This window comes from Carcharodon carcharias, chromosome 5, assembly GCF_017639515.1.
Source record: "Carcharodon carcharias isolate sCarCar2 chromosome 5, sCarCar2.pri, whole genome shotgun sequence".
In the NCBI taxonomy this organism is placed as follows: Eukaryota; Metazoa; Chordata; class Chondrichthyes; order Lamniformes; family Lamnidae; genus Carcharodon; species Carcharodon carcharias.
Genome location: NC_054471.1, coordinates 50,158,200 through 50,185,449, shown reverse-complemented (window position 1 = coordinate 50,185,449; position 27,250 = coordinate 50,158,200). Strand labels below are relative to the sequence as shown.

At 42.9% G+C, this 27,250-nt stretch overlaps 1 protein-coding gene across 8 annotated transcripts in view; it reads right to left on the bottom strand.

Annotated features, from left to right (window-relative positions):
• pdss2 (prenyl (decaprenyl) diphosphate synthase, subunit 2) overlaps positions 1-27,250 on the bottom strand; it is a 221,873-nt gene that overhangs the window by 181,389 nt on the left and 13,234 nt on the right. For 4 of the 8 annotated variants that reach the window (XM_041187221.1, XM_041187218.1, XM_041187219.1 and 1 more), the window contains exons 1-2: positions 18,200-18,373; positions 14,651-15,007 (exon numbers count right to left, since the gene is read on the bottom strand). In XM_041187221.1, coding sequence (XP_041043155.1) covers positions 14,651-14,898 — 248 coding nt within the window. In that variant the 5' untranslated portion in view covers positions 14,899-15,007; positions 18,200-18,373. Of the gene's footprint in view, positions 1-14,650; positions 15,008-18,199; positions 18,375-18,409; positions 18,457-27,250 lie in introns of those variants that run through there. The other 4 variants (XM_041187215.1, XM_041187217.1, XM_041187214.1 and 1 more) reach the window with 4 other exon arrangements.

Sequence of the window (27,250 nt, the reverse complement as noted above, 5' to 3'; positions counted from 1 at the left end):
TTGGATGCTAACGAGTGCAAAAGGTGCCCAAACATTCCATTTCTCAACACCGACGTGGAAAAGCACAAAATTCACCCTTAAAACATTCCCAAAATTCATACAAAAACGATGCTCCTCAATTTTTTTGGCCTTGTGCTGCGCTAAATAGTTATTCACTGTTCGGAAACTTTTAGTCTGAACTGATTGAGGGCACTTCCCGATATTATCTTACTAAATATTAACAGATCACGGAGATTTCAGAGGCAGGCCACTGCTGTGTATTTCTCAAGCTCACGGTTGCAATCTTCTCCATATGTTCAGGTTTTTTTTTCCCCCATTTACTCCAAAGTATTTTCTAACCACATTGTGGCACAGCGTGTTGGAGCACCGCCTGATGCACCACCCAGATTAAGTTGTAAAGTAATTGAGGTGACAAGATCATGATCTCAGATGAAATGACAGCACCAACAGCTTTTTAAAACAGCCAGGCAATAACAAACCAGAGAAGTGTTTAACCACCATGTCTATTCTTGCTCCCATGAAATAAAAATATGGACCAACCGTATTCACGAAATGAGCATAACGTTACAGCATTTGTTTTTAATGCAGAGTTCCATATGAAATGTGACAAGGGTGGGGACCACTCAGAGGGATTGGAAATTGAAAACTGTGTCATAAGTCATAGAAATCATAGAACAAATTTGTTTTTACAGAACGTGGCTTTTGTTGGCAGTATCCACCATTGCAGATATACGAAGTCTGCTGGATAAACAGCTCAGAGCCATACAGAAAACAGCACACAAATCTTGCTGTGTTGGACAATTAAGGCTGATGGGCGAACAAAAGACTGACTAATAAGAGTTTATCACTGCAATTATTTAGGTCTGGCCGCAGCAGGTACTTTTTGTAGTTTTTACTTTCTAACTATACACTTTACAGAGACTCCAGGGGGGTAATCATTTACGTGCAGGCTGCTCACAATGCAAGCGCCACTTTAACATTGCTTTGAACAATAACAAAAATATTTGAGAAGTTAAAGAGTCCAAATATTGCAAGAAAAAAATTCCATTAAAGGGTGTACAATTATTAGTCAACTCGTTGTGTGCCGAGGTGATATTAATAATTCAAAAAAACTCAAATTCACTTGTAAAATGCCGGGGTATAGATTCCTCCAGATTACTGCAGTAAAGATTGCAGCATGTAATCAAGCTGCAGAAAGCATTTGCCAGTGAAAATTCGATCAACTGTCAGAAGGTTTAATATGGGGAAGGGGATTTTGAGCGGATATTAAAAATACAGGTAAGATCAACCCCCTCAAACAGACAACAAACAAGCTAACTTGCATCTCATCAGCCACAACTTGTTAACAACAAAACTAGCATTCCCATAAACAACAGAACATAGGAAGTCCATGTCATCAAATCAGGTACATTACACACTTTCTAGATTCTCCTGTATTTTATCCAAAGGTCTATGATAGAATTTATTGTCCAGAACAAAATTATATTTCGTATATTTACTAAAAACAAAAAAAAAACAAGAAAATAGTATTTGTGTGTCTAATAAGAGTAATGCCAAAGAAAATAGCACTGCAGTAGTTTGACTGAAGTGTTAAAATGCTTAACCCATATTTCTGAAAAAGTATTTGAATATATACTTGAAAAGGAAAAAAATACTGGGTTACGGAGAAAGAATAGGGCAATGGGATTAATGTGGGCTTGGTGGGCTGAATGGCCTCCTTATTGCCGTGAATGATTCTATAACTGTATAATTGCATTGCTCAAAATACTGGCACAGGCCAAATTGCGTCTGTGCGCTATATAACTCTATTCCATGTAGGTTAACAATAACTTTCCTTTCTGTAGCACAATTAAAGTAGTGACCCAAGGGGCTTAACAAGAGTGATACCAATAAAAATCCAAACCACAGAAAAAAAAACACCAGGACCAGTGGACAAACTTGATCAAAGCAGTAGGTTTTAAGGAGCATCTGAAAGAGGTGAGAGAGGTGGAGAGAGGAGGAAAGGTTTATGGAGAAAATGCCTACGGTTAGGACCAAGGCAGCTGAAGGCATGGCCAGTAAAATCAGGGACCTGTAAAATGGAAGGATACCAATACAAAGACCATCCCCTCGGGTATCATCAGTACTTCCCCATCCTCAGTGGTGAGCAGTTGGTTCACAAGCAGGCTGCATATAACATGTGCCATCTTAGCAGGAGGGAATAGGAACTCAAATACCAACCACAGACTGTAACTATGGACATCCATGACCAACACTTCCATCCAACTGAACAGTAAGCAGGACAGCAGTGGATAAAATGAAAATCTGGAAACAGGGAAGGCAGGCAGACAGGAAAGAATTTTAGATAGTCAACCACTCGACATTCCAAATTGCTTTGCAACCAATGAAGCACTTGTGAAATGAGGTAACTGTTGTGATGTAGAAAACAGCAGGCAATTTGTGCCCTAGTTCCCACCAACAGCTATGTGATAATGATCAGATAAACAGTTTGTGATGTCAATTGAGGGATAAATATTGGCCAGGGCACTAGGGATAACTGCCCTGACCACCTTCAAAATAGTACCATGGGATCTTTTACATCCACCTGAGATGGGAAACAAGGCCTCAGCTTAACATCACATCTGAAAGACAGCATCTCTGACAGTGCAGCACTCCCCCAGTTCTACAATGGAATTTCAACCTTGAGTTTTGTGCTCAGGTCCTGGATTAGGATGTGAACACACAACCTTCCGACTCAGGTGAAAGAGCTACCAAATGAGTCACCGCTGATGCACACAGAATACATGCATACATTTTTCAGAGAAGATTATACTCAAATTTTACATGCCAGACGGATAAAGAATTCCATCAGGTTTGTATTCTGGGGGAGTCCGAGTTCAGGAAATTTTAACCATTAATGCATTTTTGATAGCCATCTGTTTTTTGAATTTCTGCAGACATGATCCAAGAACACAGAATGGAAATGGAATGCAATAAATTTTCAATGAGCCACACTATGTTCTCACTATGTTCTCCAGTAAACAGAGCTCCCAGCCTTTTGCAGGAAGTGGTGCAGATCTGATTACTCGAACTGATATTAAAAGGACAGTTCAGCGCAACAGCAAATTCTTAACGTTTGAAAAGGCAGATGTTATTATATGCAATAGATTATTACCTCAGAGATAAATCCCCTCCATCAACAGATATTACCTGATGTAGTCTTTACACTCGAGGATTACATCCATAACAGTGTCAATCCTTAACTTACAGCTTCTCCAGTATTGGAACATGTCCAGCAAAATGGTTCAAAGTGAACGTTTATTATTTGGCAATGTAAACTAAGTCTTATAATACTTTGCTCTATTCCTAAACAGGCAGGTCATTCACTAAATCTTGTTCCGTGCTCTCAAAAGCTCAAATGGAGCAAATGTGAATTCAACGCCTTGGCTTTCAAAGGATGCAAGGAAGTATCTGTTTTTTAAAAACTTCATTTACAATGTCTTGTACATATGTTTTTGTCATTTCATCATCTCATATTTTTCGGCCTCACTTCTGCAGCTGCCACCAACATCCCATCCAGTCAGCCACTGGAGTCATCCAGGTACTAATATATCCTATTTCCCCATCTTCCTGAGAGGGACCGCAAGCTCCAGGCTCTTGTTGGTTTTCTACATTCACCTGACACCAGGTTCCTTAACTCTTGCTGGGGTTCAACAAGTCCTGATCTCCCTTCTGATACGTGGCTTAATTGGCCATTCTTCATATGTCAGCTTAAACTCTTTGTGGCAGAACTGTCTTCCAGTGAGGTCGGAAATAAGCTTATTCCCACCCTCAGCCAAAGTTCATACATCCTTCATATCCATTAGGGACAGTGGACAGCAATCAGGAAGAGGAGCCAATCATCTCACATCTACTGCCCAACTCAGATTGTCCGAGTCTAATCTATCCAATAACAGCTAGCAATTCTTATAGTTGACCTTTCTTCTTACTCTCTCACTGATAACTCGGAAGCCCACAAAGAATCCATCCTTGGTTCCCTCCTCTTCCTCATTGACATGCCGCGACTTGGTGACAGTATCTGCAGACTTGAGGCTAGGTTTAATATGAATACTGACAACACTTTGCCAGCTTTCGCATGTCACTACCACCCTTCACTGTCACTGTTGTCCAGCTGATGTCTGACACTTAATCTTGGTTGAGATGCAATATCCTCCCCTCCCAAGCCATGGTCTCAGCATGAATTAGTCTGTTCACAACTTTCTCCAACTTCGATAAAGTGCAGCAAATCTAAAACGTCTGTTGTCTGTATCTTGTCCTGCATCTAATAACTCTCATACTGTTCTTGCTGATGTACATTGGCTCCCACTGCCTTGAAGTTTTCACCTCATTCTTCAACTGATCGATGGCCTTGACCCTCCCAATCTCCAGTATTAAAACCTCACTCCAAGCTTTCTGTTACTCTGATTCTTACCTTGTGCATTGCCCCAACCAAACCAATTATTAAGCTCCGTTTTATCTACCCAAGTTTGATACCCTCAAAGTAACTTTCTAAACCAACCTCTTTACATCAATTTCCTCCTTCAAGATGCTCCTTAAAATGCCAGCTTTATGATCACCCCTTTTATTCTCACACCTCTGAATCTTCAAGTTTATGCTAAAGGTACTACATAAATGCAAGTTGTTGTTGCAGTAGTATTTGCACCATTAAAAGATTCTTCATTTTACATGTGTAAGCTCGCAGTGCCCAATGTCCAAGACGGAAAACTAGCAGCTTTGAAGGAGGAGAGATTTGGGTGTTCATGTACATAATTCACTAAAAGCTAGTGCACATGTACAAAAGGTAACCAGGAAAGCTAATGAAGTAATGGCCTTCATCTCAAAGGAGTTGGAATTCAATGAACCTTGGTCAGACCCCAAGTGGTGTACTGCATTCAGTTCTCAGCACCGAATCTCAGGGAAGATGTACTGCCTTTATGGGGGTGTCCAAGGCATATCTGAAAGAATAAAACCTGGGCTTTAAGAGTTAAATTGAAACAGGCAGTATAAATTTTTTTGTATTTCCTCAAGTTTAGAAAGTGGAGGGGCTATTCAGTCAAGGCCTTTAACATGATAAAGGGGCTCCATGTCAAAACCAACTCCTCTGATAGGGAATCAAGAACAAGGTGGCATATTCTTAGAATTATAGATAGACCATTTAGGAATGGAATCAAGAAGCACTTTTTTCCACACAAGGATTAGTGGAAATCTGCACCAAGCTTCCCAAAAGGTTGTGGACTCTAGGGCAACTGCAACTTTTAACAGCAAAATTGATAAGATTTCTGTTAGATAGTTCTGTTAGGTTTCACCGTGTGCAGATAAAACGGAGTCGGGATACAGAGCAGTCATAATCTAATAGGATGATGGAATAGATTCAAAAGGCTAAATGGCCTACCCCTGTTCCAACAACTCACCAAGGTTCCTTTGACAGCACCTTCCAAACCCATGACCTCTACCCCACCTAGAAGGACAAGGGCAGCAGATGCTTGGGAACACCGCCAACTGCAAGTTCCCCTCCATCCTGACTTGGAAACATATCACCGTTCCTTCATGGTCACTGAATCAAAATGCTGGAACTCCTTTCCTAACAGCACAGTGGGTGTACCTACACCACATGGACTGCAGAGGTTCAAGGCGGCGGCTCATCACCACATTCTCAAGGACAATTAGAGATGGGCAACCAATGCTGGCCCAGCCAGCGAAGCCCACACCCTGTGAAAGAAAAAAATGTTTCCCATCAGAACGTGACATAATGACAGCGCAGGTGGGGGAGGAGCTGAAAACTGTATTCAACTCTCAACCACAAAGGGTACGGTGTAAGGCTGAGCCCCGATGCTGTCCATCAATCATATTCATTTACTTCGCATCAGGTCAATTTTCACCCAAGCCTTTCAATACAACACCCTTGCTGTATGATCCTACAACTCGGTTAAAGGAAAAACTGACATCATTTAAGTCCCCCTCTGCTTTTAATGAGAAGTAGACTGACATCGACAGCAGAACTGACTGTCCCACCCTCCAGGATGGAGGAGGTGGTGGTGGTGGCACACAGCCTGGAAAAGAATTTATGTCAGTTGAAAAGCACAGCAGCCCCAGTCATGTTTCCTGAATTCAGTAAAGTTCATTTACTAAAAATGCAATATTTGTCCAGTATTACAGACGATGCTTAATTACTATAATCTGTGCTAGTTATCCACTTTTACAGCTTTCGTAAACAGGCTGCTGGCAGGACGTTGGAAGATGAATTTAGTCAGATTTAAAAAGGAAATGTTTCCATAAAACTGTTACTGTTTCACTCTAGTCTGTGCAGCCCCGCCATTAATGTGGAAAGAGATCGATTTTTCTCAAAATATACCATCACACCAGAGATCCAACTTGTGTCACCGTTGCATTCCTGGATGTTACTTTCCTGCACACTCAGTTAAAAACTGAATCTATTTTGAGAAGGAGTCAAGCGCAGGCCAGAGCCTCCTCAGAGGTAGAAATGGACGATCAACCACCGCTGCTACTCCTCCGTCAACCAGGCAAGGTGACTGCAATAGGAGCGCTGCAAAAGTACAATCTTCCCTCCTGCAAACACAATCCAGACAGGAACAGGAAAACTCTCCCTCAAGAGAAAGCCCAAATCCACAGCTGATGAGACACAAAATAACCAATTCCTGGAACTACATTAAGAACAACAGATTAAAAGGGGGGTAACATTTTGTGATGAACAATTTACCCTTCTGGGTTTTGAACAAAAAAAATTTTAAAATGTTCACATGCAACACAAATGTCTCACAGCATTGAGGGGACTTAAGGTGAATCCAGACATACGCATCAGCAAACCTGACAAAGGAGCAGGAATAGTCATCCTTAACAAGCGTGACTATATCAACAAAATATAGTTGACGTTTCGAGTCCTCATGACCCTTCAACAGAGTTGAGTTCTGTAGAAGGGTCATGAGGACTCGAAACATCAACTCTTTTCTTCTCCACCGATGCTGCCAGACCTGCTGAGTTTTTCCAGGTAATTCTGTTTTTGTTTTGGATTTCCAGCATCCACAGTTTTTTTGTTTTTATCAACAAAATATAGGCCATTCTTAACGAAGAGTCCAAATTCATATCCATTGGACTGCTGCCCTACATGGCCGGGCTGCCTTGCTCAAAACTAGGCGAAGAAAACACTTGCTGGACTTGCGTAAGAGTGACAAGCTGCTGTGTAATATATATGACAGGGCTCATACTCACAGCTCGCTACGTCTGCCTATGCAAGGGCTGCTCAAGGCATACAAAAGTGATGTCCCTTTACATCCTATGTTATCTATGACCAGCTCTGCACAACATGCCTTGTTTAAATGGTTGGGCGAATTGTTACAAGTAGTTTTGACTAGGTTTTCCACAAAGATGGTGAAGGTATCTTTCACATTTGCGAAGACCACGTAGGACTTGCATATCGACAGCAATGCTGTGTCCATGTGCTCATTTGACATTGTTAGCCTATTCACTAATGTTCCACTTAAGAAAGCCATAGATATTTGTGCTGCAGCACCATATCATGGCGATCTGAACCTGCCACCATTGCGTGAATCAATATTCATCGAACTTATGAATTGGTAACTCGCACAGTTGAGTTCAGCTTTAACGACACCATGGATGCCTAAATAGATGGTGTTACCATGGGATCCCTTCTAGGCCCAGCTCTCGCAAACATCTTTGTTAGGTTCCATGAGAAATATGTCTTCGATGGAACGACACCTAACCCCCTACCCTTTGCATTTTTCCAATATGTGGATGATACATTTTCTATATTTAAATCTATAGCTGTGTATAATAACTTTCTTACGTGTCTTAATGGGCTCCATGCTACACTCAAATTCACTTCTGAAATGGAGCAGTCAAATGAACTCCCCTTCCTTGAATGTACTAGTTGAGAAATCTGCCAGGGGTCTCTACGACAAGCCCACCTTCACTGGCCAATATACGCATGGGGATTATTACAGTTCCATGCGCTATGAGGTTGGCCTGATCAGCAACCTTGTAAACAGGGCCCCGAGCTATTTGCTCACCATGCAAGCTTGATGCCGAAATAAAGCGCATTAAAGGCATTCTGTAGGATAATGGTTACCCTGATCAAATTAATTTGTGCTTTATATTGCGCAAACTCATGAATGGGCCTAAGGCCGTCACTTTCAGCCCTGAAAAGTGCCCAATCCACCTCAGGTTACCCTAGAAAAGCAAGGCATCTCAAAAAATTGAGCAAGTGGAGCTAGCTGTTTCGCACTGCAACTATGCAGTAGCAACATGAGTGATATTCGCCACTAGCAGGAAGCTGCCATCAAGCCAAAAAGACGTTCTGCCTATCACACAAATAAGTAATGTGGTGTATGAATTTCAGTGCCAGTGTGATGCTAGGCATGTAGGCCATACATCCGAAAGACTGGCAGATCATATCAAACAGCATGTCCCTTTTGCTGTTCATAATGAGCAAGGTACGGACTGTACCCAACCAGCCCATGCTTGCAAAACTCAAAACAGTGTCACATTAGATGTGATTCCGCGTTTGGACAACATTAGCTAAATAATCCTTAGTGCACTAAGAATTACACTGGTAACCAATTTAAGATTGTCAGTGTCGGTCTTGCAGTGTGGCGCATTTGCGTGTACTGGAAGCTACATATATTAATACACAGAGCCCTGTTCTTTGCAGACAGAAAGAACATGTACACACAACTTCCGCTTGTTTCAGCTAAACAAAATAAGTGACAGCCATTCGCTGGTTCATTCCTCAGGCAATGCTTTGACCAGAGTCAAGCTGCCTGGTTTAAATTTCAAACAATGCTTGGCAGTTAACCATCAGATACCATCAACTGGTGCATTCTCCATGGCAATGCCTCTACCAAAGTCCACTTGCCAACCAATCCGCACTCTCTTCTCATACAATATAAATTGTTCCCTTCACATTTGGTACTCTTGCGAATTGTCCTGACAAGTACAAGATGAAAAGCTTTGACAAAAAAGTCTCCTTTTTCAGCAATATTCAAGTTCTGTACCACCAAATGACTATTTAAAAATAAAATTCCAGATCTTAATCTACTGTAAATGTTGTGACAAAATGAGACTACAAATTTCCTAAAAGGGAAAATTAAGCCGTTATCAAATTCTCAGACAGCCTCCACTAAAAGCAAACTCGTGTATCATTAATTGAAGCTTTCTAACTTTGGCAGCACACTACCTTTTCCACAATAATATCTTGGCAAAATTATGCAGTATACGTTAGCTTATTGAGAATAGCATCCTGGATATTGACACTTTTTTCCTTCAATCGTTCATGGGACGTGGGAGTCACTGGCAAGGCCAGCATTTATTATTCATCCATGTCTTGAGAAGGTGGTGTTGAGCTCCCTTCCTGAACTGCTGCAGTCAATGTGTAGGTACAGCCATAATGCTGTTAGAGCAAACTACCAGGTGGTTGCACCCAGCAATGGTGAAGGAACATTGATAAAGTTCCAAGTCAGGATGGTGAGTGACTTGGAGGGGAACTTGCAGATGGTGGTGTTCCATGCAGCTGCTGCCCTCGTTCTTCTCAGCGGTAGAAATTGCAGGTTTGGAAAACGCTGTCAAAGGAGTTTTGGTGAATTGCTGCAGTGTATCTTGTAGATGGTACACAATCTGTGCCAGTAGTGGAAGGAATGAGTGTTTAAGATGATGGATGGGGTTTTGTGCTGGATGGTGTTATTGGAGTTGCACTCATCTAGGCAAATGGAAGGCTTTCCAATCACACTCTTGACTTGTGCCTTTTGGAAGGGAGGCAAGCTTTGGGGAAATCAGGAGGTGAGTTCCTCTCCACAGAGTTCCTAGCTTCTGACCTACTCTTGAAGCCACAGTATTTATAGGCTGGTCCAATTGTTTTTGGTCACTGGTAAGCCCCAGGATATTCAAAGTGGGGAGTTCAATGATGGTAATGCTATTAAATGTCAAGCAGTGATGGTTAGATTCTGTCTTGCTGGAGGTGGTCATTGCCTGGCACGTCTGTGATATGAATGCTATTTGCCACTTAACAGTCCAAGCCTGAATATTGTCTAGGTCTTGTTACATGTGGGCACAGACTGCTTCACAATGGGACTGAACCCATTTATGCAACCAATTTAAAAGATATTCTTTGCTGGAGCATTACACTACATCAGAATAATGGTCACAAACCAAAGTAGAATACCACAAACTAGGTTCCTGCCAACTGAACAAACCAACTTCATCCCCAGAAATTGTACAGAATAGGACAGTACCACCTTTTGAATTGAGCCTTTTCCAAATCTGTTACCACTGCAAGTTATACCAAAGAACAGCTGTCATTTCCCTTAGCATTTTACCACCTCTCAATATACTTGTGCACGAAACAAGTATCAAGAATATAATAAAAGCAGAAGTAATCAACACAGTCCCTTGAGCCTGCTCTGCTGTTCAATCTGATCATGGCTGATCTTAAATCACAATTCAATTTTCCCACCCTATTCCCACATCCCTTTGATTCCCTCAAGTGTCCAAAAATTTATCACTCTTAGCCTGAAATATAAACAACTGAAGTATCCACTGTCCTCTGGTTAGAAAATTCCAAAGATTCACAATCCGCTGCGAGAAAAAAGTTCTCATCTTAGTCCTAAATGGCTGACTCCTAGGGCAATCTGAGACTGTGACCCTGAGTTCTATCCTCTCCTGCATCTATCCTGTCAAGCCCCTTTAAAATCTTATATGTTGAAATGAGATCACCTCTCATTCTTCATTTCACAGACAGTATAGGTTCATTCAATTCAATCTTTCCCCACAGGGTAACCTCCTCATCGCCCTCTAACCCCATTGCCACAAAGGCCAACATGTCATTTGCCTTCCTAATGACATACTGCACTTGCATGTTAACTTTGTGTTTAGTGTACAAGGACACCCAAATCCCTCTAAATACCAATATTTAATAGTCTCGCCTCACTTTTAAAAATGTTCCACTTTTCTATTCTTTTTACAAAAGTGAATAATCTCACATTTCCCCACATTACTCCATGCTCTTGTCCATCTATAACCCTTCACAAGCTCTTTGTGTGCTCCTTGCGTTTTCCCACCTAGCTTTGTATCATCAGCAAACTTAGATACATTACACTTGGTCCCTTCCTCTAACTCATTAATATAATTGTAAACGACGGAGGAGCCAGCTCTGATCCATGTGGCATCACACTAGTCACAGCCTGCCATCTTGTAAAAGGACCCATTCATCCCTACTCTGTTTTCTGTCCTTTAACCAATCTTCTACCCTTGCTAACATATTACTCAGTTCGAGCCTTTATCTTGTGTACCAACCTTTTGTGACATCTTGATGAATACCTTTTGAAAACCCAAATGTACTACATCCATTCATTCCCCTTTTATCTATCATTTTTTCTCTCTCCCTCCTTGTATAGCGATATTATATTTGCTGCAGTTCCAATAATGACTTCCAATTCATTGGGACCATTTTGCGAATTTTACAAGATCACAACAATGCAACTATTATCTCCACAGCCATCCACTTTAAAACCTCAGACCATCAGGTCTTGGGGATTTTTCTCCTTTTAATCCCCCCCGCCCCCCCCAACCCCACCCAGTGCTTATTCTTTAGTGACATTAATTAAAATTTAAATGCAGGCAAATGTAATGTCTGTGCTGTTGGGGTCACCAAGGCTGCTGACACTTTTCTCTTCATGAACTCCTTAGGTACCATGAAGCCTCAGGCCACATTTATTTCAGGATGGCCAATAAATGCTGGCCTTGCAAGTGACACACATATCCTGTGAAACAATAAATAAAGTTTAAATCTGTGCCTCCATTAATCTCAAATAGCTGATCAATCCTAAATCAAGATGTGGTAGCAACAATCAATGAGGCACCAGTTGGGATAACACTACTTTCCAAGCCATTCATCTGGAACAGGAGAAAGCAAAAAATGAAAAATAATACAACTAGGATAAACCTGCGCAGGCTTCTTTAGGCTCAATTCCATTTCCTCAGGTTGGACACCCATACAGACTCGCACCAAATGTAATTCAGTCCTCAGTTTAAAACTTATAACAGTTCAGAATGGTTCAAAGAACAGCGGCAAGAAATACACACTCATCCACTTCCACCTTGACTTCCACTACTTGTGCCGCTTCTCCCCTTTCCATGCAGCAGTTTTCCTCTTTGCTTATCTACTGCTCAGATATGCTGATAGCACTTCAGTCAAACTAATGGATTTATTTATAAAAGTAATATTTGACCATATCCACCTGAGTTAACGATTGGGCTTCCATAGTGTATTGAAAAGCTGTAAGGAGCACTTAGTATGAATTACCTATAATAAAGCAAAAATTCCCAATTCCTCTGTTTCTCACCATCTTTCTCTTCTTTCTCCATCTTCAATGGAAGGAGCTTCCTACTGCATACATACATGCACCGACCATTCTCCAGAACCTTACTGAAACAGCTATCTTTCATGTGCCAGCCAAGACAGGGTATTAGCAACCTAATCCTAAATGGAAGGCATCACAGCCTGATCTGTGTTCAGCTGATGTTCAGACGTGAACATACGCTCATCAATCTAACAAGGGTCATTGGATAATTTTCCCCCCTGTTATCTAAAATCATTGAGGCCAACTGTTCTTATTCCTACCTTAGCTTAGATGGATCAAGAATCAAATCTGACGCCACATTGCTCAGCATCATTCAGCTGCTTGTGTCCTCATCCAACCAAGCACAGGATACAAACTATAATCAAAGTTATGATAAAGGATGCGCTTTACATTGGAAGCCATTCTATATGCCAGTTTTCCCATTACTGAGTTCATATATATATTAAAGGGCAGGTTTGGCAACAATGCATAATGGAACATGTGGAAGATTCATAATGTTGGTTCTGTCAAGTCATTGGTACTCACTGCTGCTCAGACCACCCCACTGTATAAGCAGGGCAAACCTGGCAGTAAATAAATAGTTATGACTTTGCCAACCTGACTATGCCACTCCCACCACCCCCTGTCACCACCCCATCCTAATGTCAGGGAAGGTCAGTACTAACTAGTAATCCTTAAACCACATTGTTGCCCTGTATACGCGAATAAGCTGAAATTAAAGAGCACCAAAAGTCAGGCCTAAAGGTGGCAAATCCAATGACAATACACATAACACACAAAAGTTGAAAGCAAAATACCCTCCCGAAAGAAATAACTGGCTCGGATCTTATAATATTCACTTTACAAAGCATTTCTATGTTGGAGGCAACCCAGTGAAGTAAATGGGGCAGTTGTTTGGTTGGTACCCCCAGGCTAAGCAATGGAAAAATTAACCGGGATTGCTTTTAGGTGCACATGTATAGCATCAGGAAGCAGGTGTGGTATTCTTTACAATCAAACAGCCTACTGACAGCTGCTGTCCAAATTACATATGAAGAGCCATTTGCACAAAGTGCCAGAGGCAAAAACACCTTTCCCCAGCAGAAATCACTACTTCGAGAGAAGAAAAAACTGAGGGAGGAGCCAAAGAAAACAGAACATTCCACTTACTTTTTACTACTGTGGACAACAGTCAACTACAGCAGGATTGCAAAATAAATGAGGTGACAATATATAGTAAGATACTGAGAAGAACAGAGGGGCCTTGGAGTGCATGTCCACGAACCTGAAGTTAGCTGGACTTCAGGTAGATCAGGCGGTCAACACCTTTATTAGCCGAGACATAAAATATAAGGAGGTTATGCTGGAACTTCATAAAACACCAGCTAGCCACAGTTGGGTTACCACATGCATCTCTAGTCATTGCACTCGAGCAAAGATGTTTATAACTAGAGAGGGCACAGAGAAGACTGAAGCAAATGTTGCCTGGTCTGGGCTATTTCAGTTATGAGGAAAGATTATAGGGTTATATTCTTTGGAACAGAGGAGGCTGAGGGAAAACTTAACTGTGTATAAAATTATAAAGGATCTAGATAGAGTAGATACTCTTCGAGGGGAGATGGTGGTGTAGTGGTATTGTCACTGGACTGGTAAACCAGAGACCCAGGGTAATGCTCTGGGGACCTGGGTTCGAATCCCACCACAACGGAAGGGGAATTCAGCCTGAAAGGGTGGTAGGCACTTAGACATGCAGTTGAAGTGCCTTAACCTACAACACTACAGATCAAGAACCAGAAAGTGGGATTACACCGGGTGACTAATGGCTGCCTGGATGACCTCCAGGTCAATTTCTATGATCCTACGTTACCACTACAGAGTCAATATCCACTTGCTGAAATGACACACTGACAAATTTAAATGCTGCTCCTGAAGGAAGAACCCATCTCCCTTTCTGCTGGCTGCATTGCCCAGCTCACCTGTACAGCCAGAAGTGCACTGATTTTTTAAAGTCCCTGGCTTATACCATGCTGTTTTGCCAATAGTAGATTCAATCCACTTTCCACAGCAGCTTGAAAGGTGAAGGGGAAAAAAATAAACCAGGTCATTTTGCTGAAACACTTAAGTTCTACATACAATAGAACAAAAGATTTGCATAATCCTCCTGGAGATATGGGAGACCAAAAGCAACAGCACTCAAAAAAAATCAACAAGGCAGCTCCATTTAAAGACCGGTGCTTTGCATTTTGTCTAGCTGGAGATCTTACCTGGCTGTAGATATTAAAGGATGCTTTGTCCCAACCAATTTCCTGACATGAAGGGCAATATTGCTCAGCTCATCACTGAGCAGACAGCGGAGACTCATGAAGGAAGTTGGGTATCCAACAATCTTCTCTGCCTCAGACACCACTTTAGTCCAGGAGGAAGGGGATGTCGTCGAATAAAGAACTTGACTCCGGCAAAAAGCACTAGCCAGAGCAGGGCCGTACACCATTCTCCTCAGGGTCTGTAACATGTCGGTGGGTCTAGATGTATAATTTTATACCTAGGAAACAAAACACTCTCCAGGCGTCCAGGCTGAAGATAGAGGGGGAACATCAAACAGGGAAAGGCATCAGCTGATCCTGGCAAGACAAAGATAAAAGTTCCTTAATTTAATTTTGTGCGCATGTTTGTCCCAGGTCATTTTTTTTTTTTTTTAAATGAAGCTAGTCAATCCCTGGTCACACCGGGAGCTAAAATCAAGTCTCCCAAATTAGAGACAGCATTAGACAGTTTTTCAGGTTCAGTGGCACTCGATGTACTCAGGGGCAGTCCCAATGTCTTATTTTCACTAAAGATATCAAGAACATCCAAAAACACTTTACCACCAATAAAGTACTTTAGAAGAGCTGTCGTCACTCTTGTGACGTTGGAGGATTTCAATGCAAACGATCAACACTGCCCAATATCTATCGTACAAAATTGTAACCTATGGAATAAAAACAGATCTGGCAGCATCTGTGGAGATAGAAAGAGTTAACATTTCAGATCTATGACCTCCCAACAGAACTAATTTGCATGAGATGTAACAACAGTTACACTTGTGACCCGATCTGGATATCCATGTCTTTTGCATATGTACCTCTTCTTCAAAGACACATCAAACATACACCTGAACACAATGCTTCATACAAATCAATAAGCTGTTTTATTTCACAATAAGATAAAACTACTGCAATACGGGAGATATGACCAGATAATACAAAAGAAAACACCAACTAAAATTTCCCCACATAAGTCTAAACATTCTCATTTTCACTTCCACCTTCACACTGCTTTCCTAAATTTTCTTTCACTAATTACCCTGGGCTGCCTGCCTGTGCATTTTATCTCTCACTGTTCAAGCCTAGAAGGGGAAGGTTTGATAGAAAATGTGCCAACCACCATGAGTCAGCAACTCCAACCCATCTCCAACCTCATTTCCTGTCCAAACTCCTTCAACATGTTGTTTCCTATTAATTCCATGCCTTCAATTCCATGTTTGAATCCATCCAGTTTTTTGCCTCTGCAACACACTTTAATAGTCCTAATTAAAATCACTTATGACATCCTGTGTCTGTGACTTGATGCAAATATTTCCACAATCTTTCTGCAGCTTTTGAGAGTCAACCACACTATCCTCTTCCAAAAGCTCGCCACCATCCAGTTCAATGGGAATGCCTTCACTTGCTTAGAGTCTTACATACTCAATCTTATCCAGAACATCAAGTAATGTTTTCTCTTCTCATCCTCACACCATTACTTCTGAAGTCCCCCAATTATCCATCCTTGGTCCTCTAAGAACAACTTGCATTCATGTAGCACCTTTAGTTTCTCAGCCATACATAACCCCTTGATGACATAATCCAAAGACAATGGGTCAGTTTCCATGATAACATTGACAACATCCAACTTGACCTCTCAACTCCTGCTATGCATTCAGATTACTTGCTCAACAAGTTGGCTAGTTGGCTCCAGTTAAACATTGGGAAGACTCAAGCCATCATTGATTCCTAACACTAATTCCATCCCACTGCCATTAATTCCGTCCACCTCCAATGTCTCGGGTTGAACCCGACAGTTTGCAAACTCTGCGTCCCACTTGACCTCATTATCTCCACCACAAAGCCTCCCTTATCTCCATCTGTGTACCTTTACCTCTGCCATCTGTTACTGATATTTTCACCTATGCTTTACCTCATCTCCATACAAATTAGGAGCAGGAGTGGGCCACTTGGCCCTTCAAGCTTGTTCCACCATTAAATAAAATCATGGCTGATCTGATTGTAACCTCCCATGATAACCTTTCACCCCTTTGTTAATCAAGAATCTATCTAGCTCTGCCTTAAAAATATTCATAGGCCCTGCTTCCACTGCCTTTTGAGAAAGAGAGTTCCAAAGACTCAAGGTCCCCAAGACAAAAAAATTCTCCTCATCTCTATCTTAAATGAGCAATACCTTATTTTTAAGCCGTAACCCCTGGTTCTAGATTCTCCCACAAGAGGAAACATCCTCTCCATATCCACTCTGTCAAGATCCTTCAGGATCTTAAAGATTTGATCAAGTCACCTCTTACTCTTCTAAAGTACTGCAGATGCAAGTCTAACCTGTCCAACTTTTCCTCAGAAGGAAACCTGCTCAATCCTGGTATTAGTCTAGTAAAGATTTTCTGAACTGCTTCTAATGCATTCACATCTTTCCTTAAATAAGGAGACCAATACTGTACACAGTACTCCAAATATGGTCAGTCTCAACTATGCCAGCGCTCTGCTGATGGTTCCCATCATCTACAAATGTCATCGCATCAAAAACTCCGCTGTCTGTATACTAACCCAAACCCCACTCCCTCATTAGCCCTATGTTTGCTGGTCTACATTGGATACAGTATCCCAAAGTGTAAAATTTTCTTCCTGATGTTTAAGTGCCATCATGGGCCATCATCCTTTAAGAAAGCACTTTGTTGACCAGCTTTCAGTCATTCCGCTCAATATCCCCTTCTTTGGCTCAGTTGCCCTTTTACAAAAGACCTTGGAAAGCTTTCCACATTAAGGGCACTATATAAATGCAAGTTCTTGCTGTAAACATCAAAGATTGGTATACAAAGGGGCAGAGTAGTTTTTTTTGCAGTAAGGGCAGGTTTGATGGGAGAATAGCCTCCTTCTACACTGTAAAGATGCTGTGATGATACTATGTGAAGAGCTGGGCAACAGAGAATTAAGAGACTAGTGTCGCCACTGGCACGATTGGAAATGCAGGTTAGATAGGCAGTTTCCACTATAAAGGTGGCCACAGAAATTTATAATGAAGTTGACAAAGTCCACACATTCCTAACATTTTAATATGTTAGAAATAAACAGCTGTCAATTACCGCTGAGTCCGAGATTCTGCTGCCTTTTTTATTTCTCTCTACGTTACGAATCATATAAAGCTTAAAAATGTATGTCTGTTGTGTAACAATAACTCCGAGCCACTCGCTGTCTCGAACTTCATACATAAATATTCACATACAGCCCAGCCTCCCCCTCCCCTTGCACCCGCTCTGAACCCATCGCACCAGCCAACCCGGATAGTTAGGAAAGCCTGCAGAAAGGGATTATAGAAGAACTTCCAATTATAGGGGAAATCCCAATCGCTAATTGGTAACCTGTGCTAACTACTCGGGTGGGTAAGCAGCAGGTGCTCACCAGCACGCTTCAGGTAGTTATACAAATTGTGTCTGGACTCATCCAAGTGAAAATCATTCCTAGAAACGGGAGATACACTCTACATGGAACAAACAGAAACTCTGCCCATACCGCTCTCCCAAGGCACTTGGAGTTTAGACTCTGAGACCCGATGATTTGTTTCACTATGTCAGACACCTCGCTGATAAATCAATCCCTGCCCTATATCGCCTGCAAATGCTGGTCTCGCCCTCCGATCCAGGATCCAAGCCGCTACCGCTTCTTGCGGTCTGTCTTTTATAACCAGAGCCGGAGTCGCCGCCACCGGGAGCGCAGACTCACCGTTACATGGGCGCTGCCATTTTGTACAATCCACAACACGGTGTGTCGCAAATTTCAAATGGAATCCCACCGTAGCGGCCGGATTACGACGTCGCCGTAAAATGTAAAGGACTCGCGGCGAAAAGACGGCTGGACGCATGCGCAGGAAGCACTGGCCGGCACTGCCGATGCACGTGGTTCCAGCTGTCAATCACTTTAAAAGTTTAAAGACTTACTTAATAGTTTACTTTAGTTTTTTCTTACAATTTTTAAAAATTTTTATACCATATTTGTTTGCCGGTCTTTATTAATTTGATTCCAGCTCCGGAGAAAAACTTGAAACAATGAAATCAGTTTATTTGGGAATATAACTAAAGAATGAGACGTATTATCAGAAAGTTAAAATGCGCAATAAAATTGATAGTACAAGTACATGGTAATTAAGATGAGCAAGCTTAAAAGTGGTAGAAGCTGTATGGAAAAGCAAAATACTGTAGATACTGGAAATCTGAAATAAAAACAGAAAATGCTGGGAATACCCAGCAGGTCTGGCAACCTCTGTGGAGAGTTAATGGTTCAGGTCGTGACCTTTCGTGAGAAATTGTAAGGGATTTAAAAGAGGAAAAATATCCTCAGTTGGAATTGTGGGGATGAGAGAAAAAAGGAGAGACTGTAGCTGCTCCAAGTCTATACCAAGCAAAAAGCAGCCCTTCCCTGCAACTTATCTAACATCTAAATAATGTTGGAGAATCATTATCAATGCTGCAGTAATCTTTCTGAATAACTTATGACAAATAAACTGGAAATCTGAATGGGATGAGCTTAAATTGAAAAAATATTATTGAATCATGTTCTTGTGACATGTTCTTACTCTTAAACTCTGCTTCACAGAACAGAATCATAGAATGATACAGGGGGTCGTTTAGCCCATCATATCTATGCGGCTTTTTGGAAGATCTGTTCAATCATTCCTATTCCCCTGCTGTTTTCCCATTGTCCTGTAAATTTTCGACTTCAAACATATATCCAATTACCTATTAGAAGTTTTTTTCTTGAGTCTGCTTCCACCATCCTCTCATGCAGCACAGTCCAGGTCAGAATGACTTGCAATGTAAAAATGTTTTTCTCATGTCACCTTTCTTTTGCCATTTACTTTAAATCTCTGGTTAATGACCTTTCTACCACCAGAAATTGCTTCTCCCTATTTACGCTATCAAACCCTTCATCTATCAAATCCCCTCTTAAGCCCCTCTCCTCTAAGGAGGGTAACTTCAGCTTCTACAGTTCCTCCACATAACTGAAAACGTCCCTCAAAGTTGTCAGCTGTGGCTCAGTTGATAGCACTCTCACCTCTGAGTTACAAGATTTGGATTTTAAGTCCAGAACTTGAGCACATAAATCAAGGCTGAGGCTTGCTGTAGTACTGATGGAGTGCTGCATTGATTGAGGTGCCATCGTTTGGTGAGCTGTTGGCATGACTTTGACAAAGGACATAGGAATTATCCTCAGTGTCCTGGCCAATATTTATCCTTCAATCAACAATGCAAAACAGACTGTGATCATTATCATGTTGCTGCTTGTAGGAGGTTGCCATGTGCAAATTGGCTGCTGCATTTCTGACTTGACAACTGTGACTACAGTGAAAGACACAATATAAATGCAAGCTTTTTCTTTTTCCAGTCCAAAACACAACTGCTCACCATGACTCTGCTTTTTATGCCTTAGCCAATTTGGCTTTAATTCCATAGGTTTCTATCCTCCTAACAAGTCTATAATGTGGTACTTTGTCAAATGCCTTTTGTAAATCCACATATACGATCAGGTGCACCATCCTCATCAACTCTTCATTACTTTATCACAGAACTCAGTCACGTTAATCAAATATGATGTGACTGTAATAAATTCATGCTGACCTTCATTCGTGAACCCATATTTTTCCAAGTGCCAATTCACTTTTTCCCAGATTAATGTTGCCAAAATTTCACCACTATCAACGTTAAACTGACTGGCTTCATAATTGCTCCATTTATCCCTCTCCTCTTTTTTGAACAGGGTTGTGACATTCACAAGCCTCTCATCCTCTCACATATCTGGGGAAGATTGGAAGATTATAGACAGAGCCCCTGCAATTTCCACCCTCATTTCCCTCATCAACATTGGATGTATTCCATCAGGCCAGGTGACCTTTCTACTTTGAGAACTGCCAACATTTTATGCATCTCCTCTTGATTTTTATCCTAATCACTTTCTCTACTACCTCCTCCCTTACACTGACATTGGCAGTATTGTTTACTTAAATGAAAACAGATGCAAAGGATTAATTCTGTGCTTCAGCCCCAATATCTAGACCATAAGACGTAGGAGCAGAAGTAGGCCATTCGACCCATCGAGCCTGCTCCATCATTCAATGAGACCATGGCTGATCTGATAATCCTCACTCAACTCCACTTTCCTGCCTTGTCCCCATTACCCTTGACTCCCTTACTGATTAAAAATCTGCTATCTCAGACTTGAAAATATTTAACAACCCAGCCTCTACAACCCTCTGCGGAAAAGAATTCCACAGATTCACTACCCGCTGAGAGAAGAAATTCCTCCTCATCTCTGTTTTAAATGGGTGCCCCCTTACTCTGAGATTATGCCCTCTGGTCCTAGACTCTTCCACAAAGGGAAGCAACCTCTCAGCATATACCCTGTCAAGCCCTCTAAGAATCTTATATGTTTCAATCAGGTCACCTCTCATTCTTCTAAACTCCAATGAGTACAGGCCCAACCTACTCAACCTCTCCTCGTAAGAAAATCTCTCCATACCTGGGATCAACCTAGTGAACCTTCTCTGGACTGCCACCAATGCCAGTATATCTTTCCTTAGATAAGTGGACCAAAATTGTTCACAGTATTCTAGGTGTGGTCTAACTAGTGCCTTGTATAGTTTTAACAAGATTTCCCTATTTCTATACTCTATCCCTTTGAAATAAAGGCCAACATTCCAGTTTCCTTCCCTATTACCCTGTTGAACCTGTATGTTAGCTTTTTGGATTTCATGCACAAGGACTCCCAAATCGCTCTGTGCTGCAGTCTTGTGCAGTCTTTCTCCATTGAAATAATATTCAGCTCCTCTATTCTTGGTATAACCTCACATTTTCCCACATTATATTCAATCTGCCAAGTTTCTGCCCACTCAATTAACCTGTCTCTATCCCTCTGTAGACTCCTTGTGTCATCCTCACCACTTGCCTTCCCACCTATTTTTGTGTCATCCGTAAACTTGGCAATAGTACATTCACTTCCCTCATCTAAGTCAATAATATATATTGTAAATTATTGAGGCCCCAGCACTGATCCCTGTGGCACTCCACTAGCTACAGGTTGCCATCCTGAAAATGCCCCCCCCCCCACTTATCCCAACTCTCTGTCTTTTATGAGTTAGACAATCCTCTATCCATGCTAATATACTATCCCCACCAGTATATAATATACTATTACGTACCAGTGCATCCATTATCTCTGCAGCTACTTCCTTTAATATCCTAGGATGCAACCCATTAGGTCCAGGGGACTTATCGGCCTTTAGCCCTATTCATTTCCCTAGTACTTTTTCTCTTGTGATAGTTATTGCATTTATTTCCTCCCTGCTTTTTGCCCCTTGATTATTTAGTATTTTTGGAATGCTATCAGTATCTTCTATTATGAAGACTGAAGCAAAGTATTTATTCAACTCCTCTGCCATTTTCTGGTTCTCCACTATTATTTCCCCAGCCTCATTCTCTAAAGGGCCTATGTTCACTTTGGCCTCTCTTTTCCTTTTTATATATTTAAAGAAGCTCTTACTGTCCATTTTTATATTATTTGCTAGTTTACTCTCAAAATTTATTTTCTTCCTCTTTATTTTATTTTTTGGTCATCTGTTGTTGGTTTTTAAAACTTTCCCAATCCTCTGGCTTACCACTAATCTTTGCCACATTGTATGTTTTTTCTTTCACTTTGATACTATCCTCAGCTTCCTTGGTTAACCATGGTTGGTTTATCCCCTTCCTAGAATCCTTCTTCCTCACTGGAATATATTTTTGTTGTGAGTCATGAAATACTTAAACGTCTGCCATTGTTCATCAACCATATTTTCTGCTAAACTGCTTTCCCACTCCACTCCAGCTAATTCTGCCCTCATACCTTTGAAGTTACCCTTATTTAAGTTTAGCACAGTTGTTTCTGACTCATCTCGGACCTCAGAGTTCTTAGAGTGTGAGTGGGAATAAGATCATCGGCTAGAATCTTGATGCACAGCGGTGAGGGCACTTCACACTCGCTTGAAATGTGGGTGGAGGCAGAGAGTGCCCAGGGCGCTGGCAGTCGGAGGACTGCTGGGGGCCAGGAACATGCTCAGTCGGTGGCTGATGATGTGCTTCTGGAGTCGTCCCTGAGGCAGCAGATGCTTGAAGTCCAGCAGGGTGTGCAGGAGGATCTGGCGAAGATACATGAGGGTCTGCGCGCCATGGTCTCTGTTGTTGTGCGGAGCATGAGCAATGAAATGACCCTCATGGCCAAGTGCATTGTCTCCTCCATGGAGAGAGTGGCGACTCTCATGGAGAGGCTGCTCCAGGAGCTCAATCAGGGATTCCTGATGGTGTGCTCAGACCTGCAAGCCCTCACACCTCAGGTAGTCACTGTTAGTGTGGGAAATGGATTGGGCACCCAGTATCCCAGCTAGGTGCCCATCCATCAATGGTGAGCAGGGAGGTCCAGAGAAACCTGACTTTGGCGCACAAGCTGTTTATCGTCTCTGTGGGCTCCTCTCAGGGCACTCTGGATGAGAGCAGCAGCTCTTCCGCCCCTCTGCCAGTGACTGTGACATCCCGATGAGGCTGCGGTGACTGGAGAGATGCCAGCTGTGCCACTGGCTGCTCCTTCCCAGGTAGGGCCAGCACAGGCTCCATGGACCCGAGAAAGCCCACCAAGGTCACCAAGGCAACAGGACAGCAGAGTGAGCAGGCTGTCTCCAATGCCAGTGCCAGCGAGGGTGTAGCACCTAGACATAGCACCCACAAGCGAAAACTTAAAGCACCTTAAGCACAATACGGACTTATCACTGGTGATACTTTTTTGCCCCACTTTTCAGTTCTTTTTAAGTTGGTGTGATGTTAAACACCTTTACATTTAATTTGATTTCTGTATGCCAGGCACCACACTAGTAAATGTGTTTGTTTTCAACAAGCCTCTGAGTGCTTCATTAGTTCTGTAGGTGAAGGGGAACTCATGATGTTACGAGTGACTTGTTTGTCATTGAACTTTATTAAAATGGCACATAGTGCATGTTGTTCACCAAGCAAATGATCCTGTCAGAGTTCAAGTATGGAGCCTGCAACCTTGGCATGTGGTGGTTCATCTCTGGCAGGCTAGCTGAAGGAGCTTTGGATCAAAGCCTCCTCAGTGTCCCTGTCTCCCTGGAGGTTGCCCAGGTCTGCATCCATCCCCTCAGTGTTCTCCTGAGTGTGCTCGTCCTCGCACTCATGACTGGACTCATCGTCTGCTGCCAGAGCAGCTGCATCAACATCTTCTTCCTCCACAGCGTCCCCCCTTTCCAGCACCAGATTGTGGAGAGCGCAGCATGCAACCACTATCAGTGACACACGATCTGAGGGGTACTGGAGTGTGCCCCCTGAACGGTCCAGACATCGGAAGCACATCTTGAGAAGACCAATTGTTCTCTCCACCACAGCCCTTGTGGAGGTGTGGCTCTTATTGTACCGCTGCTCAGCTTCTGTTCTTGGATGACGGAGAGACGTCATGAGCCACCTTCTGAGGGGATAGTCCTTGTCACCCAGCAGCCATCCATCAAGCCGGGCTGGAGCACTGAAAAGCCTTGGAGTGTCTTAGGATGTAAGCATCATGGGAGTTGTCTGGGTACCTTGCACAGACTTGCAGAATCTGGATCCTATGGTCACACATTATCTGTACGTTCATGGAGTGGAAGCCCTTCCTGTTGATGAAGGTACCCAGCTCACCCACTGGTGCTTTGATGGCCACATGTGTGCAGTCGATGGCACCCTGGATGCAGGGGAACCCAGTACTTAAAAACCTAGGATTTACCTTAAAGGATTTGGAGTCTGTTCCCTTTGGGGTTGCTCTCCCAATACAGGACGCTATTTATCATTGCCATGAACAGCCTTCCTCAGATTGGTCTGAAGCTGCCTGTTCGATTATTGGACGTCAGGACCTTTCCAAGCAGGCACATGAAGGAAGTTTACACAAGACAAAATCTGTAAGTTCACACTAAGTTTTCTAGCAATGTGAGCTGTGGGAACGGAAGGGTTTGTTCTTAAAGCCTAACAGTAGCTTTGAATGCTGAACTATAATTTTAGTTTAAGTGAAAAATTAATGCCATTCCTGCATGCATTAGATGTTATTAGAGGTTCACGAGAATGATCCCCGGAATGAAAGGCTTAACATATGAGGAACGTTTGAGGACTCTGGGTCTATACTCGATGGAGTTTAGAAGGATGAGAGGGGATCTGATTGAAACTTACAGAATACTGAAAGGCCTGGATAGAATGGACGTGGGGAAGATGTTTCCATTAGTAGGACAGACTAGGAACCGAGGGCACAGCCTCAGAGTAAAGGGAAGACCTTTTAGAACAGAGATGAGGAGAAACTTCTTTAGTGAGAGAGTGGTGAATCTATGGAATTCATTGCCACAGAAGGCTGTGGAGGCCAGGTCATTGAGTGTATTTAAGATGGAGATAGATAGGTTCTTGATTGGTAAGGGGATCAAAGGTTACAGGGAGAAGGCGGGAGAATGTGGTTGAGAAACTTATCAGCCATGATTGAATGGCGGAGCAGACTCGATGGGCTGAATGGCCTAATTTCTGCTCCTTTGTCTTATGGTCTAATCGCTGCAAAGCCTCTGGCTCACTCTGCCTGGCTGGCCTCATCCATACGGTAATAAATGAAAATCAATGCACACCTGAACAGAGCATCTGTCACCAGCTTGACACAAGTGTGGACAACTGATTGGCAGACTCCACAAAGATCACCCACCGATCTCCGGAAAGAGGTGGAGGCATAGAAGTTGAGGGCAACCATGACCTTCAGAGCCACTAGCATAGGGTGTCCATCCACACAGTTGGAGCTGATCTCAAGCCCGATCCTCTGACAGATGGAGGTCACTGTTTCCCTTGAGAGGCAGAGCCTCCTTCTGCATTGCACCTCAGACATATTTAGGTAGCTGCATTGTTGCCTGTATACCCTGGCAGCAGGATATGGCGTCTTCTGCCTTGGACTACCTGCTGGCCCTGCGCCCCTTGTGCCTGCGCCTCTCCTCCCATAGGTGGCTCCCTGGGAGGCTGAATAGGGACACCTGACCTCCTCTTGCTTCTGACCCTCCCTTCCTCCTCAAAGAAGGTGTCTCCAGTGGAGACCACAATCCCCATTTCCAGGGTGAGGGAAGGCTATCTGATACCTGGAAGGCTCCCAGTGGTATGACTCCTCCAGAGTCCTGAACTGAAGCCTGTTATTTCTGTAAAAGCAGCTCTGAAGTGAAATGAAGTTGTCCTGTTCACAAAAGCAAGTAGCAGTAAGTTATAATCTAAAGTACTAACAACTCGCATTAGCGAGCCCACTCACCCCTCTTATCCCGCCCGAGGATGAGGTTTTTGAAAATGTGGCCTACCCGCCTGCCCGTTGCACCCGTGCAATGCCCTGAAAATCGCATGGGCTGCACAAAATCGATTTCAATTGGTGCCTCAAGGGCCTTAACAGGCCCATTAATTAATGGTGGGTGCGACTCTGTCCTAATAGTGTGCTTGCCTTCCGAAATATCGCGATGGTGTGCAGTGACGTCACGCTCAATGTCATCATGCGTTATTTTATGACCTGGTGTGTTGGGCCCGCCCCCACATTGTAAAGTCCTGGCCATATTGTTCCAAGAAACTGTCCCGAATACACTCTATGGGCAGCATTTTCCCTCTGTCAGGGGGGGTTGTATGGGAGCGGGCACGAATGGGAAGGTTCTCGATTGGCGCCCCCAGTTTTACGTGGGTGGGCCAATTAAGGCGTGCGCAGTGTGATGTGCACCAGGAAGCGCTGTGCGGGCGGCGGGGGGATGGGGGATTCTCTGAGCCAGGAGTGCACTCTTTCGCGCATGCGAGCGGAAGAGTGCACAGATCTCCCTGAGGCAAAGTGCCGCCTCAGGGAGTTCGGCTCAAGATTCAAAAGTTCATCAAAGGCAGAAAAAAATATTCCTGACATGTCTCCTCATGTGCCACTGTCACACGAGCTGGGACATGTCAATTTCTTTTATTTAAACATTTTATACAAATCTTAAAACCCTCATGAAACCTCATCCTGCCCGTGGATGAGGTTTCATGTTTCTTCTGAAGGATATCTGGTCTCTTCGCCTGCCCGCCAACCTTAAGGTTGTACAAGCAAGTCTATTAATCATTTCAATTACATTATTAATGGCCTTAATAGGCCGTTGACAGTTCAGTGGGCAGCTGCGTGCCGCCGAACTGAGAATCTAAATGATACGGGGACGACGCACGCCTGACGTCACCCTGCGTTATTTTACGCGTCAGCAAGTGAGCCCCACCCCTGCTCACTGACTGGTAAAAGTTGCCCTATGAATTCTTGCTCATGTCCACCTCTGCCAATTTGATTTTCCCAATCTACATGAAGATTAAAGCCACCCATGATTAATGTACTGCTTTTTTTACATGCCCTCATTATCTCCTGATTTATTCTCCATTCTACAGTATAGCTACTGTCAGGGGGCCTAAAGACTATTCGTACCAGTGTCTTCTTCCCTTGCAACTCCTTACTTCCACCCATATGGATTCTGCATCTTCCGATCCACAATCCCTTCTTGCT